The 19,068-nt window shown below is 39.5% G+C and overlaps 1 protein-coding gene across 1 annotated transcript; it reads right to left on the bottom strand.

Moving 5' to 3' along the window:
* Positions 1–9,685: 9,685 nt before the first annotated feature.
* On the bottom strand, positions 9,686–15,815 carry LOC119977659 (collagenase 3-like). The gene is given in 10 exon segments (XM_038818824.1): positions 9,686–9,818; positions 9,953–10,056; positions 10,286–10,445; positions 10,771–10,901; positions 13,023–13,173; positions 14,198–14,359; positions 14,699–14,824; positions 14,928–15,076; positions 15,173–15,408; positions 15,645–15,815. Coding segments are annotated over 10 exon segments (1,440 nt in total). The 5' UTR covers positions 15,762–15,815; the 3' UTR covers positions 9,686–9,714.
* Positions 15,816–19,068: the final 3,253 nt, after the last annotated feature.

Genomic DNA, 19,068 nt, shown 5'->3' with positions numbered 1-19,068 from the left:
GGATGGCACCAACTTCAATTTAACCCTGACAAAAATCCTCAACATCTTAACCTCCCAACTAATATTAAACAAAAAGACTGTAGAAACCAGGTATTTTAAATACACTTAATATAGGTAAAAAGCTGCTTAAAGCATAAATATTAATTCCCAGTTTTAAAATGAAAGAAACATATAATTTCCAAACGCAGTCATCAGTTTGCAACTAACACAGAAGTCTGATAAGATCATTACATTTTTCCAAGGACAAGGGTTGAGTCCATGGCAACGAGAAATAAGAATGAAGGATTGCACGATTGAGATTAGGGTGAATTACATTCCATGATTATACAACCTGAAACATTTTAGACTGTGTTGCCTTGTTTTTAATAAATGGACAGTTAAAACATCGAATCAAATATAATATATATATATATATATTTGATTCCAACATTCTCATTGAAACAATCTTATAGAAGACAGTTTGAATTATATTTTTGGAATTATGCCCAGCATGGCATGATGAGATAACATAAGGTCTCCATTGTTGCAGCAGTGAGGTCAGCATGATGTCTCCATTGTGGCAATAGGTAGGTCAGCATTAGACCAGTTTTTGCTGGTTTTGATAAAGCACAATATCCCATGAAAAATATACAAGCAGGCAACAATTGGAAGTAATGTTACATCATGAAGATGGACAGCTTGCTATCAAATCAAATGTGTTTGAGTCTAACCCAAACCAATTAGGATTATATTGGGGTGTGATCGGATCGCTTAAGACAGATATGAAATAGTATATCCATGGATGATTTGGCCACCATTTTGAAGAAAGAAAAAGAGCCAGAGAGAAAGGAAAAGAGAGCGCGAGACAGACAGAGAGCCAGAGAGACAGACAGTGAGAGCCAGAAAGGAAAGGAAGAGAATTAGAAAAGAGTTCTGTATTCAATTTTCATTTTCAGACTTTGACTTCAGACTTTGACTTTTAAAATTGTGTTCGGGCTATTGTCTCAGAAGATAATTCCTGTGATTCGTTGAAGAAAATCAAATTGTCTACAAACTACCTTTTAAATGATTTTCAAGTTGTAACCAATGAACTCCAAATAAAACAATTCTTATTTGCACCTGACAAGTTTTTAACTTGAATTTCTACTGAGTTTTAGCAATGAACAAGAACAACCGGTAACCTTGAATTGAATAAACTTCACAATCCTAAGATCCTTCAACTTGGCATAGTCGGCAGCGGGGGAGGAGTTCTGATACGACCTTCGGAGAGGTTCGGAAAGCTTCGTGAGAAATCGGAGGAGGACCAGGCGACGACGGAAGCTTCGGGAGTAATCGGAGGAGGCCCGGAAGACAGTCGGAATCCACGGCTAGACTGGGGTAAGAAATATATTTTTCACCCATTAAAAGTCTTAAAGCTGCATCAATCAGTGCTTCGACCCCTGAAAAGGACATTTTTATAGACTGTGTTAAATCAATCAGGTGCCGGTTGTTGAGACTAACACAGCCTACACACAAAAATGATCCAGATGAAAGTATAGATTTAGACCCTTTAGAAGGCAGAAAATTACTCCCTACGACGATAAAAGGAGGATCTGGGATACCAGATGTTTCCGTTGAAGATATGTTGGGGGATCGTGGGTCTTTCTTTCGTAAACAATTTGACCTATGTGAAACCTCAAGAAAAATTGAATCAAAGTATAATATCCCCAGAGGACAGTGGTCCTTTGATAATATCAAGAGAGCATGGGGAAAATGCACACGATTGCACAGTGCAGAACGTGTTAAATGGTCCCTGGCAATTATGGGACAATTACGCAGACAGCAAGCGATAATTACTAAAAATAAAACTGATCATGAGTATAGGGCCACTAAAGACCAACTAATTGCAGTTGTTGAAGAATTGCAAGGTGCAAAATCCAAACTTGAATCTGACGATGAAATTAGAACTGATTTGGAAAACAAAATCTCTGAACTCCAGCAGTTGCCTGTTCAAATAGCAGAAGTCCAAAATCAAATTTCTGAAGTGGAGTTAAAATACCAACAGTTGCAATTAAAAACTGAGCAAATTGAACATGAAAATTGCAAATTATTCGAAGGAAAGTGTGTTTTAGAAAGAGAATTACAAGGTGCAAAGTTCAAATTTGAACATGGTGATGCTGAACTCCAACAGTTATCTGTTCAATTAGCAGAATTCGAAAATCAAATTTTTGAAGTGGAATCAAAATACCAACAGGTGCAATCAAACACTGAGCAAATTGAACTTGAAAATTCCAAGTTAATTGAAGAAAAATGTGTTTTAGAAAGAGAATTGCAAGATGCAAAAGCAAAACTTGAACATTATGATGAAATTGGAACAGAATTGCAAAACAAAACTTCTAAACTCCAGCAGTTATCTTCTCAAATAGCAGAATTACAAAATCAAATTTTTGAAGTGGAGTCAAAATACCAAAAGTTGCAATCAAAATCTGAGCGAATTGAACTTGAAAAGTACAAGTTAATCGAACAAAAATGTGTTTTAGAAAGAGAATTGCAAGATGCAGAATCTAAACTTGAACATTATGACAAAATGGGAACAGAATTGCAAAACAAAACCTCTAAACTCTAGAAGTTATCTATTCAAATAGCAGAATTACAAAATCAAATTTTTGAAGTGGAGTCAAGATACCAAAGGTTGCAATCAAAAACTGAGCGAATTGAATTTGAAAATTGCAAGTTAATCGAAGAAAGATATGTTTTAGAAAAAGATATAAACAATGCCACTGAAAGCTGCAAGATCCTAAAAGACTGTTTGAAGCAAAGCACAGCTCAGATTCAAACAGCAGCTGAAGTAACACAAACTCAACAAGCAGCCCAAGCACCCCACCTAGTGGCACAATCGGCAAATGCACAGCCAAGATCAAGTGTCAAGAATAAATTAATTCCTCTGCCAGATGAATCAGACGAAGATAGTGTTCCTACAAAGCGTAATACTAAATTAATTCAACTAGCCCCTTTAAAACGCAAACGGGTTAGAGTTGGAAGCAAAAAAAATAGAGGAAGAAGGTGAAACTATCACTAGAAACATATTTGATCATCAATGGACTCATGAACCAGCAGAGCCTGCAAAAATTGACGAATGGTCCAAAAATCTCCCACATCCTAAAAAGGGTGGTATGTCCACATGGAATGGAATTCACAGATTAAAATCCATTTACAGTCTCCACCCATTTGATGGAGTACATGTTCTGACTATCATGCTAAGTACTCGTGTAATTTCAACCCTTAGAACTGAGGCGGAATTTGCCCTTGGAGACGATTTGCAAAATTTAGACGCTGGTTGGCTAGCAATCAGGGATTGGCTATTAACATTTCGCCCCCCGAGGACCGATTGAATTATATTTTCGGAATTATGCCTAGCATGGCATGATGAGATAACATAAGGTCTCCATTGTTGCAGCAGTGAGGTCAGCATGAGGTCTCCATTGTGGCAATAGGTAGGTCAGCATTAGACCAGTTTTTGCTGGATTTGATAAAGCACAATATCCCATGAAAAATATACAAGCAGGCAACAATTGGAAGTAATGTTACATCGTGAAGATGGACAGCTTGCTATTAAATCAAATGTGTTTGAGTCTAACCCAAACCAATTAGGATTATATTGGGGTGTGATCGGATCGCTTAAGACAGATATGAAATAGTATATCCATGGACGATTTGGCCACCATTTTGAAGAAAGAAAAAGAGCCAGAGAGAGAGAGAAAGAAAAAGGGAGAGAGAGACAGACAGAGAGAGACAGAAAGGAAAGGAAGAGAATTAGAAAAGGGTTCTGTATTTAATTTTCATTTTCAGACTTTGACTTCAGAATTTGACTTTTAAAGTTGTGTTCGGGCTATTGTCTCAGAAGATAATTCCTGTGATTCTTTGAAGAAAATCAAATTGTCTACAAATCACCTTTTAAATGATTTTCAAGTTGTAACCAATGAACTCCAAATAAAACAATTCTTATTTGCACCTGACAAGTTTTTAACTTGAATTTCTACTGAGTTTCAGCAATGTACAAGAACAACCGGTAACCTTGAATTGAATAAACTTCGCAATCCTAAGATCCTTCAAGGAGGCAGTCACTCTCCTTGGGTTAGGTAGAACTGCTGGGGGTGGGTGGACAGTGTAAGATTCTGCTCTTGTGTCTGTCTTCACAGAGTTTGATACAACAAAACCTCACTTCGGTAGTCAAATGGCAAGCTTTTTAGAGGATCTAAAAGAAATTGGTATAAAAGTAGTACTGGAAAATTAATGGGACTGTAAGTTAATAAACCCCCTGGACCTGATGATCTGCACATTGATGGTCACCTTTCAATATACTGCAGATTTTGGAATGGTGCCTGCAAATTGAAACAATCTATTCACAATCTATATTAATGATTTGGATCTGGGGACCATACTTCCAAGTTTGTCGTTGACACAACATTTAATGGTTATGAAGATTTAGACAGACTAAATAAATGGGCAAGAATATAGCTGATAAATAAATGGGCGAGAATATGGCTGATAATGTGGGGAAATGCGAAGTTATCCATTTGGTTAGAAAAATAGAAATGTAGATATTTCTTAAATGGGGCGAGATTGGGAAAGGCTGATGTCCAAAGAGACCCGTGTGTTGTTCATAAGTCACTGAAAACAAACGTGCAAACAATTAGGAAGGCAAATATTTGCAACGGGATTCGACTGGACTAGGAAAAAGGAAGTCTTGTTGAGGTTTTATAGAACCTTGGGAAGGCCACACCTGGAGTACCGTGTTTTGGTGCCCTTATCTCAGGAAGGAGGCGACAGATGGAGTTCAATGAAGGTTCAACAGATGAATCTTGGCAATGGTGAGATTGCCTATGGGGCAGGATTGAGGTGACTCAGCCTGTATTCTGTAGAATTTAGAGAGCTGATGTTCATGAAGTGTACAAAATTCTTCCAGGACTCACTCAAAAGGATACACATGAAGGATATTTCCCCTTGTTGGGGGTGGGTTCTAGAACTAGGGGATAGAGTCTCAGGATAAGTGGACCATTTAGGACCAGGGTGAAGAGGCATTTTTTTCAGACAAAGCGTGTTGAACCACCGCTACTGGCTTTTCCATCAAGAATTGCAGCCGCTGTTGCCTTTTAAATGGAGCTACAGATTAGGCTGTGTGGAGTCTTCTGGCCAGACACGGCAGCAGAGAGCAGGTCATACACCTAATGTCGAATTGACATGAAATGATGTCCAGTTGCGTGCTTTTGGCACCAAAGCAGGGAGCAGAGTTGTTTTGATTTTGCAGCTTCTGGCAAGCAAAGCAAGTGAACTGTAAAGCTCAATGTTTTTTTCTTAAAGTAAGGGCCGGCCAGAGATTGAACAGGACTTCACAACAGGCTCTGCCGGAGAGTGCTGCACAGGAGAGTCCAGGGCAGGACCGAGCAGTTTTCGTGTTAGAGCTCCAGGGCTTCTGATTAATAACCCTAAAAAAAGAAACATAACTCAGAACAAAGAACTATAAATGTGATTTCTTGAGGTATGGTTTTGCCAATTGTGATAATGTAAATAAAGATGCAAAGCCCATGTGTGTTCTATGCAGGGAAGTACTGGCAAGTGAGAGAAGTTTCAGAATTTGAAAGAGAAGTGGTGTGTGAAAAATTTCCAGAGTCAGTTATTAACTTAGAGCTGACTCTAAATTAAAAGACAACACTATGCAGATTACCTGTAATACCACATTAAAAATGCACCGAAAACTCTCGAGGCTGTCAGCATTCTGGTGCAGCATTTTGAAGGAGAATCCAGTGCTGAGTAAAACACAAATTTTGTTGCTATTAGCCTTCACGACAACCTACATGTGTGAGGTGGGATTTTCTGTTTTCATAAAGATGAAGACATCTCAAATAAACTGGCTGAAGTTTGCACCTGATTTAAGCATTGCCCTCTCCTCGTTTGAACCGGATTCAAGATAGAGCATGAGGACAATACAGGCTCCCCTTTCACATTAAAAGGTAAGTGAACATGGCGTGTGTAACAAAGGTCAGTCAGCATGTGTTGTGAAGGTTGGCCGTTTGTCAAGAGTGGGTCCTGGGAAATAAAATTTGAAGAAGACTGATCTAGTTAAATGCTGGAGCAGGTTTGATGCGAATGGCCTAATCCATGTTCATAAGGCCTAGAGTTTCATCAATGCACTCACGGAGTCATCAAGGCACCAATAGGCTAGCTGGCGCAATTCCTAAACTGAAAAGGTTTCCACTCATTGAATCCAGTCGGTGTCACCACAGAAACCACATCTTGCCGGCAGCGCTCAGTTCCTGGGCAGCTGCCATGATTCCTTCCCCTTGCGAGAGTCACAGGTGCAGAATTGTTTCAGGCCAACATCTAGAGTGTGTGGGTGGCTGCTGGGTGATAATGGATACGCTCTGTAGGGGTGGCTCTTGACGCTCGGCCATTGACCAGATATAGATGCAGAGAGACACTACATGCAAACATCCACTAACAAGAAGCTGGATTGTACATCCTCTTGCCACCCAGAGGCATGAAGTATGGTAGGCCGTCACCATTATCATACATCACACACCTGCAACAAGCTCAGCCCAGCACTTTCCACCTTAACTTTAATTCCACACAAGTCTGATCATAAAACTGAGATAAATGAATGGAAAAACAGAGATGGTGTTGGGGCAATGTATCTGCACCAGTAAATCAGAGGTTCAACATTCTCCCCGTGTTTGCATGTGTTTAGCCCCCACAGCCCAAAAGATGTGCAAGGTAGGTGGATTAAACATGCTAAATTGCCCCTTAATTGGAAAAAATGAATTGGGTACTCTAAATGTATAAAAAAAAGGTTCAAATCCCACCATGTGAATTTTGATAAAAATTTCCAAGAAATTTGACTCTTATTTTATGATTCTATTTGGAGCTACTAATATCAATAAATAAATATGAAATCTAATGATGACCATGACAACTATCATTGATGTTGTAAAGCACCATTTGATTCATTTGTGTCCGTTAGAGAAGGAAATCTTCCATCCCAAGTCCATCGCACCTACACGTGACTCCAGACACACAGTAATGGAGATGATTCTTAGCAGCCCTCAGCAAAGGTCTAGCCAGCCACTCAGTTCAAAAGCACTGTGGGAGGAGCAACAAATGCTGGCCTTGCTGATGGCACCCATATCCCATGTGATATGTGCACAGTGATCAGGGAAAGGCACCACTCATTTACTAGAACTCAGACAATTTCCTTGTGCCAATGACTTTGCGTTCATGTATGTTTTGTAATAGTCATGATTTTTTTTAAAAACCTGTTGAAAATATCATTGTTCAGTGCACCTGCTGAAAAGACAGTCACTTGGTGGTACTCAGTATTGCTGAAAAAAGGAGAAGCTACAACATCATGTTTTTTCCATCAGCAATAAAGAAAGAACCAAGATGATCAGCTGTGCTCCTCACTGATGTTGCCGGCTAATTTCCTCTTACTTTTATGGGCACCCAGTCTGCTCAGCTCAGCACCAGCACTTAGAGGCCTGTCACTAACAGTCACTTAAAACACACCATCCCAGATTGATCAGGTCCTGAACCTCTTGTGGCTCCGGCCTCTTGTCCTCATTATGATCCAGTGACTGCTAACCTACATAGACACTTCTTTCCAAACCCTTTTGGTCTCTTGGGGGGGACTTCTTCAGTCAGATGCAAGGTAGAGAATTTCTTGCCTTTTGGCAACGACCTCCATTAAATCATACAGAGAGGTATCTGAAAACCTTGCGGCAGCCTGCAATGGCCATCTGCCCCTGACAGTACCAAGTCGATCTTCATTCTCTGGAGCCATGTTCCCATAGAGTGGCTTGCTCAGTTATGACTGCCACTTGCCTTTTCATGGCCCTCTTTGTATGTGACTCAGTCTATGTCCTAGCTATGCCCTTGGGCCAATCAGGGAATTACCATTTGAAAATTATGTCATCACATCACTGGTGTTGAAATGGCACAGGAGGAGAGACCCAGAAATGATCTGGCAACCAGGGAGGCAGTGGTGTAGTTGTATTGTCAGTGAACTAATAATCCAGTGGCCCAGGGTAATGCTCTGTGGACCCAGGTGTGAAACCTGTCACAGCAGATGGTGAAATTTGAATTTGCTAAAAATATGGAATCAGAAGCCTAATGATGATTATGAAACCATTGTCAATTGTCGTAATAACCCATCTGGTTCACTAATGTTCTTTTGGGAAGGAAATCTGCTGTCCTTACTCAGTCTGGCCTATATGTGACTCCAGTACGACAACAATGTAGGTTGACTCTGAAATGCCATGATCAGCTATAGGAAATAAATGCAGCGACGCCGCATCCCATGAATGAACTTTGAAAAATTACTGAGCCCAGATTGAAAATTCAGCTGCATGCAACTCAATTTATTGCCTCATGTCTTTTATTATCAGAAGCTTTTGGATTTCCATGTTTCATTGGGCATGTGCAGCTGCTGTATGTTGCTGTTTCATTTGCACATGAAATAATGGTGAGGGTTGGTTCGCCTCACGGTATTTTGCCCTCACTACTATTTTCACAGCAAAATTCAATGCACAGTGATCAGGGAAAGGCACCATTCATTAACTAGAACTCAGACAATTTCCTTGTGCCAATGACTTTGCAGTTCATGTATGTTTTGTAATAGTCATGATTTTAAAAAAAAACCTGTTGAAAATATAATTGTTCAGTACACCTGCTGAAAATATTATTTTTACATTTCTGATCTGTTACTAATTTCAGTGACATGTCTACCCTGCACCAACATGACTCTATGATTATCTGAAACTGCAAGATGTCTGAGCCTCATGTAAACTCATGACTAATGTATGATGATGCATAAGATTGAAAACCAGAACACATAAAATTTAGTTCACGGCTTTTATTTCCTATCTCAGTATGCTCTGAAAAATTTTGATTTGATTGCAAATTATTTGGCAAAATTATACATTCAACATTATTGCAGGTACGAAGCATGCCAGCAGAAAATATGTCCAACAGACCTGAATATCGCAATTCGGTGAAAGTTTAGTAATTCTGTTAAACCGCACTCATGTTACTTTTCAAATGATCAAATCTGTACAGGATAGGTTGTGACAATTACATAAAGTGAATCATCACTCTGCAAATTAATGAGTAATGAAAAATAACATTATTAACATGTACCATAATATTAAAAAATCATTTGAAGAACATAAGCGGTCAAACTTAATATTACTTCAGTAATATGCAACCTCAACAAACGTTCAATTGATTGTTTGGTATGTATTAAAAGTACAATTCACAATAACAAATGGTATATATTTTTTTATCACAAAGAAAGAATAATAAATAATTATTTTTCATTATGTAACACAGTTATTATAGCTGTATCATTTCAGCAAATTGAACAATGCAAAAATGATAGGAATGGACACACAAACACAATAGAAAAATATTAATGACATATCAATCTTGATTCTGCCCTTTCATTATGCCAGCATTTTTTATTACGTTAAGAACTTTATACAATTTAATGTTTTGTATTTAATTATAAATTGAATGAAATATTATAAATCATCATAGAAGAATATTCAACGATTGTTTAAAGACAAATATATAAAATGTGCTAAGAATGTGTTTTTCATACCAGAACAAAATAATCAAATTTTAATCTGACATGAAGCTCCAGTGCTTTCAAAGAATACACTACTCTGCATTAGACAGATGCCAAATCAAATTATTTATTATTAGCTAATAACAATTTAGCCAGCTATTTGGTCTCAAAACACGGATAACACGTTTGTTCCTGTAATCATATTCATATTGTGTTGCTCCATTAGAGAAGTAGAAGTAGCCTAAAGAAAAAAAAGAAAATCTTCAACATATTTTGCAAATAGAATAATGAAACTGAGAATATCAATCAAAAATGAATCATTGCAGTTGCATAAACTGTGAATATTTCAGCCTTTCAGCCTGCTGCAGAACTCACCAAAGTTTTGAAATGCTGACTCTACTTTGTTCCCAATTCCAGGAAAGTCACCATTTATCCTTCTTGGGTAGCCTCTGTCCATTTGAGTCCTTATTGAATCATAACTAAGCAAAAGGGATAAGATGCCTGTGTTTTAAATGGATATTGCAATCATGTCAATTATTTTATTTTCATTGTCCATATTCTTTTCAAAAGTAAGGGAACCAATTAATGTTACCTTTTTTCAATAAATTTAAGCTTTAAAATCGCCTTAGTAATACAAATTTGATTCTGAAATAATTTTGCTTTGCAGCTGAGGAATGGGGAGCATTGCATAATAATACTACTACATACCTCCAGTACATGTTTCCCACAAAGAACAATACTTTTCTTGTCTCTTTGTCATAGAGGGCAGCATCTATTTGTGTAACCGATCTTGGAAATCCAAAGGATCTGATGCTCCTCGGATAGCCTCGCAAAATCCTGAAGCCTCTAACTAGCCAGTACATTGATCCTATGGGATTTTAACAGTGATTTCAGTCAACAGTGAAAAGGTGGGATATGATTGCAGAATGTTTCAAAACATATTCATAAAATCAACACATGCTCTGCAGATAGTACAGAAATGAAAAATAAGAAATGGAGCTTTCAGCTTTCCATTCTAAATGCCACATTCATGATCAGAACTTCAAAGGAGAAAACAAAACTAATCTTATTGGTATATGTTGCAAATTTTAATGAATGTGCAAGCTTATATTTTGCCAGTAAATATTATCGATCATGCAGTGGTGATGAACAATATGCAAACTTTGTGTAAAACGTGGAAACAATTCTAGAACCTTTGAAAAGAGCCACCACATCTCTGTTCTTGAATTCAACTGCAGCATCTACTGACTGAATGTTTGGAAAAATGTGCTTGATTGGAACTGATGTTACATCTTGACATCGATAGTGTTTCCGCCAAAGGATTCTAAACAATAAGAAGGTTTAATTAATAACAATAATCTTTAATAGTGTCACAAGTAGGCTTACCTGCTTCACTGCAATGAAGTTACTGTGAAATGCCCTAGGCATCACACTCCGGTGCCTGTTTGGGAACACTGAGGGAGAATTCAGAATGTCCAATTCACCTATTATGCACGTCAAATTAATTAGGGCAATGTTTTTGAACTGAAACAAAGACTGATAGAATGCAAGGTAGTCTCTATCAGTCAGAAAAATTATAGGAATACCAGAATTGAGGCTGGATGTCATTCAACCTTAGGGTGAAAGTGTTCTGCAATTTATCAGTACAACCATGACAGTCAATCTTAAAATAAATAACATTTTAGTAGCATCTTTTTGAAACCAAATCTGATCTATGGTGTAAGCTTTGCATTATATAAATCGAGGTCGAGTGTTGCATTGGGAGTAGTGTCCCTGCCTCTAAGCCAGAAACTCGAAGTTCAATTCCCACCCAGGACTTGATGGCTGAGGAAGGTGCATTCATTTTTTTTTAATAAACGTTTTATTGAGGTATTTCTTTGGCATTTTAAAAGCAACAAAATCAACAATATACATGACAAGTAAAAATATAAACATAGTGCAAATTCCACCTCCCTCTCTCACAGGTCTTGCCATTACTTACCCCCCTAACGTACGCTAACCTAACCCCCTCTCTCCCCCCCCTTTCTGCTGACGATTAGTTCTCTGCGAGGAAGTTGACGAATGGTTGCCACCTCCGAGCGAACCCCAGCAGAGACCCTCTCATGGCGAACTTAATTTTCTCCAGGCAGAGGAAGCCTGCCATGTCTGTAAGCCAGGTCTCCGATTTCAGGGGCTTTGAGTCCCTCCATGCCAGCAATATATGCCTCCGGGCTACCAGGGAAGCAAAGGCCAGAACATCCGCCTCTCTACACTCCTGGATTCCCGGGACCTGCGATAGCCCAAAAATCGCCACCTCCGGACTCATTGCCACCCTCATATTTAATACTGTGGACATGGCATCAGCAAACCCCTGCCAAAATCACCTCAGTTTTGGGCATGCCGAGAACATGTGGACATGGTTCGCTGCCTCCCCTCCCCCCCCACACACAGTTCGCACACCTGTCCTCCACCCCAAAGAATCTGCTCATCTGGGCCATTGTCATGTGAGCCCGGTGAACAACCTTATATTGGATCAGGCTGAGCCTGGCACATGTTGTGGGAGGATTGACCCTTCCTAACGCGTCCGCCCAGAGGCCCTCCTCTATCTCTCCCCCCAGCTCCTCCTCTCACTTTCGCTTCAGCTCCGCGGTTTGCGTCTCCTCCTACCCCATAAGTTCTTTATATATGTCCAAGATGCTCCCCTCTCCTATCCATCCTCTAGATACCACCCTATCCTGAATCCCCCTTAGCCGCAGGAGTGGGAAGGTTGGTACCTGCTTCTGCGGAAAGTCCCGTGGAATGCGCATTCATAATGTGGCCAAACAGGTTGAGTGTTAACCTTCAAATCCTCCCAAGGTAAGAGTGGGTGAGGCTCCTGGTCAGCCATGAATAATGTAGAGTGGCGTCCCTCAAGCTATACAAGTCTCTAGTGACCTGTTCCATGAATAACTAGCTATGGAAACAGATGAAAGTCTACTTTTGGTGTGAAAGGAGTATTGGAATTACACAAATTGATATGATTGTTCTATGCATTTTACTGATACCATATCTGAAAATTAAATATCAAATCCATAATATTTGCAATAATGGGAATAAACTATTTTAGATTTTATAATTGCAGAACATTCATATTTTGCAGTTCTGTTTTTCTCAAGTCCTATTTTATTGCTCTGGTGAGAGTTCTCCAGTGCTTTCATCTATTTCACACAGAACTAGATCTCAGGGATAAATTGAGGCATTAAGATATGTTTACCTTTCCCTCCAATCCTTCACATCTCTAAACAATCTCAATTGAAGTTAGAAATACAAAAATAATTACAGCATCCTCCTGTGCACCAATACATATACATATTAATGCATGGTGCTGCCAATTGCATGATATTTAAATGAATGATTGAATAATGTCTGCAGTGATAATTTTAGTGTGATAGGCAGCATAAAACAGAACCAACAATGTTATTCTTACCTATCCTTAAAGAACCATAATTCTCCACATAAACTTGTCACAGCATCAAATGACAATTGTGGATTACACTTGTCCAGGGTTTGTGTTGGTTGGGGTGGTTTGGGCTGTGGTCATGTTGGTCTTGGGCGTGGTCTTGGATCTTGATTAGCTCCTAAACACAGCAGAAGAATTGTTTTCAAATGATGGATAAATCAGAAATCAATATTCATTTTCAAGTGACGGAGATGATTTTGTTATCAAAGCAAACAAATATTTCCAAATTCTATCGATGTCCATTATTGAGAAATATTTGTAGAAATTTAAAAAGATACGGGCAAAAAGGCCAGAGGATGCAATGACATGGATAGTTCTATGAGAGTTAGCACGAGCATTGATGGGCTGAAGGAACTCCTTCTGTGATGTAAAATTTGATAATTGTATGAATAAGCAAACTTCAAGGATCACATGAGCATTTTAAAGACAATATAAGCCCTATGAATCCCATGACACAGTTCCTACAGTGGGATGTTATTTAGCAGGTATTTAGCTATATATATATATATAATATATTACAAACATAGTATGTATTGCTCACAGCGAATTGGTGGGGGTAGCTGAAGAATGAACACAGGTCATTGATTAGGACATTGGGAGAGATGGGTTTACACAGATTGAAGTAACTGTTTTAAATGATTAGCTCAAATTACCCAACAATTGGAATTTCCTATGGCTGACACTTTCCATGGACACGTGTTAATATATTCATACTGTAGTAGACTTTGTGTGGTGTGGCTCCTCAAGATCAGGGGTATGATGCACACTTCCAATTCCAATTAGACTTGACCCTCAGGTGGCTGGTCCCTTTGGAATTAACAGCGGCTGTTGGTAAACACGAGGAGGAGGCAGTCTATCTCTACATACTATTTTGCTGTTGAAGGATGTGTGTCGCTTAATGCTGCGTTCCTAACCACAGAATGAGTTCACTGCGAGGTCGGTTATACAAACAAATCTGTATTTTTGCATCCTGCAAAGTTCATTTGTGCTTTTATACGCCTCAGCATGGCCATAGCAGAAAACTTGGATTGGGCAATATTTGAATGGGAAGGATGATGAACAGGAACAGCACAGAAACGTTTCTAAAACTTAAAAAATATATATTATATTTATATATGTGGTCATCACAATGTTAAACATACCATATAAAGCCTGGATCCCGCGAACATCGTCGTCTGGGAGACTAAAGCCTTTGGTGTTGACATATGAATAGGTGGGAAACATGAGGGCGGATCTGTCCTTGGAGTGACCCAGTCCGAGGGCATGTCCAAATTCATGGGCCGCAACGAGGAACAAATTGATCCCTGTGAAGATGGCGAGGCAGCACAAATTGGTCAAACTGCTCAGAAACCATGGGTAAGAAATGGCATGAAGCTGAGAAGTGAATCAAGCATTTTGAATCGTTAATAAAGATGACATGTGCTCCAATGGAAGCTCATTCAAACATTTGAGGTTTCACACTTGAATTGAAATTGTTCAAACAATGTTGACACCTTGTAACTTCCACTGTCCATTTCGTCGAATGAGATGGAATGAACGAACAACTGGCACATTGACAGAAAAAAGCAAACACAAGCATCCCCCATCGCTTAAATCTTTCCCCGTTTTTTGCGCGGTGGCCCCAGTACCTGGAAACTCCTTACCATTTCTGGACAGGGTCCACCACTCATCTTCATCAAAGTGGGTGTCGCCCCCAATCCTCAATGCAGGACCAAATGCGTGGGCCAAAATGCCACCCCTGCCATCGAACGAGCTAAAATCCCCGTGACCTAGGGACACAGAGCGAGGGGTGAAGAAAAAAAAATAAGAGGGACGAAGAAAACAAAACATCGAATCGTACCATCGAGACACAAACAGAATTGTTGAACCTACTGCCTCTTGCAAACAATATCATGATATCAGCCTCTCCAGTGTAGAGTCTGGTAAAGGTCAGAGGAGTAACATCGCTCCAGACTTTCAGGGCCATAGAAATGGCAGTGTCCACCTCTGGTTTCTTCAGGTCCGGCGTGTAGTTAACGATTCTATTGAGGAAGAGGGGGTGTGAATAGATAGGTGATCATTCATTGGATTCATCCTTATAATCCCCCCACCCCACCCCACACACACACAACCTGTACCTGTAAGTGATTTTATTGCGAGGCCACCGAGGTGTTCCTGGGAAGAAGGTGTACGGCTGAAGGTCAGGGACTCCGCAGCGGGACTTCCTCATCACTGCCAACGTCTCACCGTTCAGGCTTCCCGTTACTCGCAGCCCAAAGAATTCTTGCATTTCTCCAATCTTCTCGGTTAATCCGTTCGCGCTCTTTTGCAAAGCAGTCGACTCTGTCATGTTGTAAAATGTCTCCAGATATTCCTAGTGAGAAAAGGGGAAAGTGAAGTTTGCCTCAGGACAAAAGGATCCGAAAGTTTAAAAAAAAATCTAGCTGTCAATCATGTATTTCAATGAAATTTCTAATTTATTGTCTTTTCTGCACAGTTACTGTTTTTACATTTTATATGTGCATATAATATATAAAACAATAATATATATAAAATATATAATCTATAATTAAATATCTATTCTCTGTTTGCTAGTTTTATATATTATACCCTGCATTGGTTCCAGTCCTTTTCGCTGAATGCTTGAGTGTCTGAACTCAGTGGCACAGGTAAACACGCTGCTAGATTTACTAACGTAAATAGAACAGGGATCTTGATGCAGTTCATCTTTTGGTTCGAGGAGTCCTGCAATGAACTAAATCTTTCTACTCTGGCAGGGATTTTATAGAGCTGTTTAGGTGACTTACACAATTATGTCGTGCCTTATATGGGGAAATGACCAACACTTTCTGGTTGCAGTGATGTCATCATCTCCTGGTATCTTAAGAGCTGGAGGCGTTGTACATCAACACGTTGGTTTGTGTATTTAAATGATGCATTTTATATCAGTTGTGATTTAGACACAAGAGAATAATTGAAGTATGAAGAACGGAAAAGGAGCACCCCCCCCCCCCCCCCCCCACACACACACACTCCTCCACATGGTACATAACAAAAAAGAGACTTTTTTTAACCTAACGATTACTTCTGGCCTCATTGTGTTAGCTTCAAAGTAAAATTGTTTGGAACATTTTCTATGTTCAGAAATTGAAGACGTGTTCCAACAGGATGCACTCACGATTTTGACTGAAATAGCAGTCAACCTCTTCCCGTTTTCATCGTGGGCAGAACAAGGCCAGCAGTGACGTACCGGCTGAGAATTCTGAATTCTCCCTCTGTGCAACTTTTACCACCGCACAAAATGACATCCAGGTCAGAAAGACATGTTGAACCAGGCGTCAGAATGAGGCGACGAGGGGCTTTTCACAGTGACCTCATTGCAGTGTTTAATATAAGCCTACTTGTGACAATAAAGATTATTATTATTATTAGAGTCAAAAGGATGGGGGATGGGACAATTGGGCGTGGCCGTTTTGGCGCGGCCGTTTGGACGCAGGCGTTTGGGCGCCATGGGACAATTGGGCGCAGCCAATTTGGCGCGGCCGTTTGGGCGCAGACGACAGAAATTCTTTTAGTTTAGTTCATTTGGTGATTATGAGCAAGGCTCTTCAAGTACTCAAATTTTCAAATTTAAGAACACTTTCATGTATTCTTTTATCTTTATTGTAAATTAAAAACCTTAAATTAGTTCATTTAGTTAAAAACCTTAAATTAGTTCATTTAGTTAAAAACTAAAGTTAAAAAACTTTTAGTTTAGTTAATTTGGTAATTATGAGCAAGGCTCCTCAAGTACTCGATAGCATCCATGTTTTCAAATTTAAGAACAGTTTCAAGTATTCTTTTATCTGCATCTCTATACTTTTTTAGTTTTTGTGGCGGTTCATGGCCGGCTAGTAACCTTTCATAATATGCATCTCTACCTTTCTGTACTTTACGCAGGCCATCAATTAGTTTCCATATGGTGGGATGATGCATGCCAAGTTCATATTTCAATCGACGGTGGGCTGCCTCCGCATTATTGTTTGTGCGGTCTTCCCCGTTTAATGTTCTCTGATAAAGGTTCCAAATCTCAGGGCGAAATAAAGGTGTTCGTCTACCATTTCCTCGTCTGTTCAGACGACCAACATATGTATCTTCAAACCAGTTGAGTAAATCTTGAAGTTCTTGCGGCAGTTGGGTCGCTAAAGCATCCAGATATTCATCGATTTTGTTCAAAGGTACAAAGGCAATGGCAATAATCATTTTAGCTTTTAACGCAAAATCTGGATCAGTGTTATACAAACTACGGAAACCCATACTAGCTAGATGTTTTTGCATATTTTGAGCTAAATGAAAAAAACATCCTTTTATTTGAACATCAGGGAATATGTCTTTCATAGCACTGTGTGCAGCTTGTTCATAATCACAGACGATTGAACTGGGTTTCAAGTTGGGTTCGATTTCTTTCAATAATGCGAACATTCTCGTATATGTGGTGCGTTGCTTGTTGGGCAAAAGAGCATAAACCGTAGGAGTAACTCCTCCGTGTTTTTTTACCATAATTACATATATCTGAGAAAAGAGGCTGGGAGCAATACTGAATGTGCCATCTGCAAACCACATATCAGATGTCAATAAGTGCTGTAGCCAGCTCTGTCTTCCGAAGATTAATATCCGGTCGTGACCTGGTCCGCTATCACAAAGTAAAAAATTTTCTTCCACTCCTGGTTGAGGGACATATATCCTGTAGCATTCTGGCACAATCAATTGTTGTAAATCACTTGGATTGGTGGGGGCGTTCAATACATAATTACGCTTTCTGCTTATCATTCTCCTCAAAGCAGATATATTAGGAATGGCTGGTAGACTAGCTTGGGATATGTCTGTCAAACATTCATTAACAACTACAGTAGGTGCCTCAAGGGTTTCCTGTGCTCTCTTTTTTATTTTAGTTTTCACGAGTGCAACCTCTACTTGTGCAGCAGAAGCATCATGCGAATGGCTGTTCAGCTGCCTCACCACGTTTGCAGCTTTAGTATGGAGACGTGCTTTGCACCGGTTTTTTTTGCTCACAACGCCAAATTTCACTTCGCTGTCACCTTTGCTTGTTTTGTCAAAGACGTAAAGGAATCCGTTATGAACAAATTTTTCTTTACCACGTTTCGTTGATACTGCCTCAGCCATCATATGGGTATGCAAATTGGTTTAGTTACAAAATATATAAAAAGATGGTGATAGAACGCACCAGCACCCAACTCAACGCACCCGCACCAGCAGCCAACTCAACTGAGGCTAATTCACAAATATAGAAATGTTATTTTGGTGCCAAAACGTCCGGCGCCAAAACGGTTGGCGCCAAAACAGCCACGCCAAAACGGCCGCGCCCAAATGGCTGCGCCAAAACGTACCTAACCCAAAAGGATGTGGGTTTAATCCCCACTTCAGAAACCTGAAAGGTCTCGATTTTAACTCCATGCAACTGAGTGAGTTGTCATGAGCACAGAAGATTTGACATGCCACCACAGTACATTGGTTAACCCAACAGCACTGCACTAATTTCAGTGCTTACATAAATTATACAATAATGAGCAAATGTGTCAAATTCTTTCCTGATACCATTTGTGTTTGTTGTGACTTTCTGATCCAGATCAGGGAAAACACAAATTCCTTTCCACTTAAAAGATTTGGGAAGTCATCTAATTTACTTGGTAACTGCTTTCATTCATAATTCCTTTGCTCCTGAGGTGTAGTTGCTTAAAGTTTTCCTTTGAATAATCTATTAGAAAAACATTTTTGTTTCAATTTTTTCTGAACTTCCTGAATCATTGTGACCTGGATCTTTGTCATATACAAGCCCATTGAATTGAAATTGTTCTGGTATAAATTCTTTGAAATCTTAGCTTTTGCTCGGCGTGTGACATGAAGCTCTGCCTGATTTTCCACTGGTTTACTGTCTTTTTTGTGTGGCAGATTTTAGACACGAACAGGAACTCACATCGTTCAAGCATATCATCTTAAACCTGTTGCAGAAAAAAAAAGGATTTAAGTTGTTCTT

This window comes from Scyliorhinus canicula, chromosome 14 (assembly GCF_902713615.1).
Source record: "Scyliorhinus canicula chromosome 14, sScyCan1.1, whole genome shotgun sequence".
Taxonomy (NCBI): Eukaryota; Metazoa; Chordata; class Chondrichthyes; order Carcharhiniformes; family Scyliorhinidae; genus Scyliorhinus; species Scyliorhinus canicula.
This window is presented reverse-complemented; position numbering and strand designations above follow the sequence as displayed.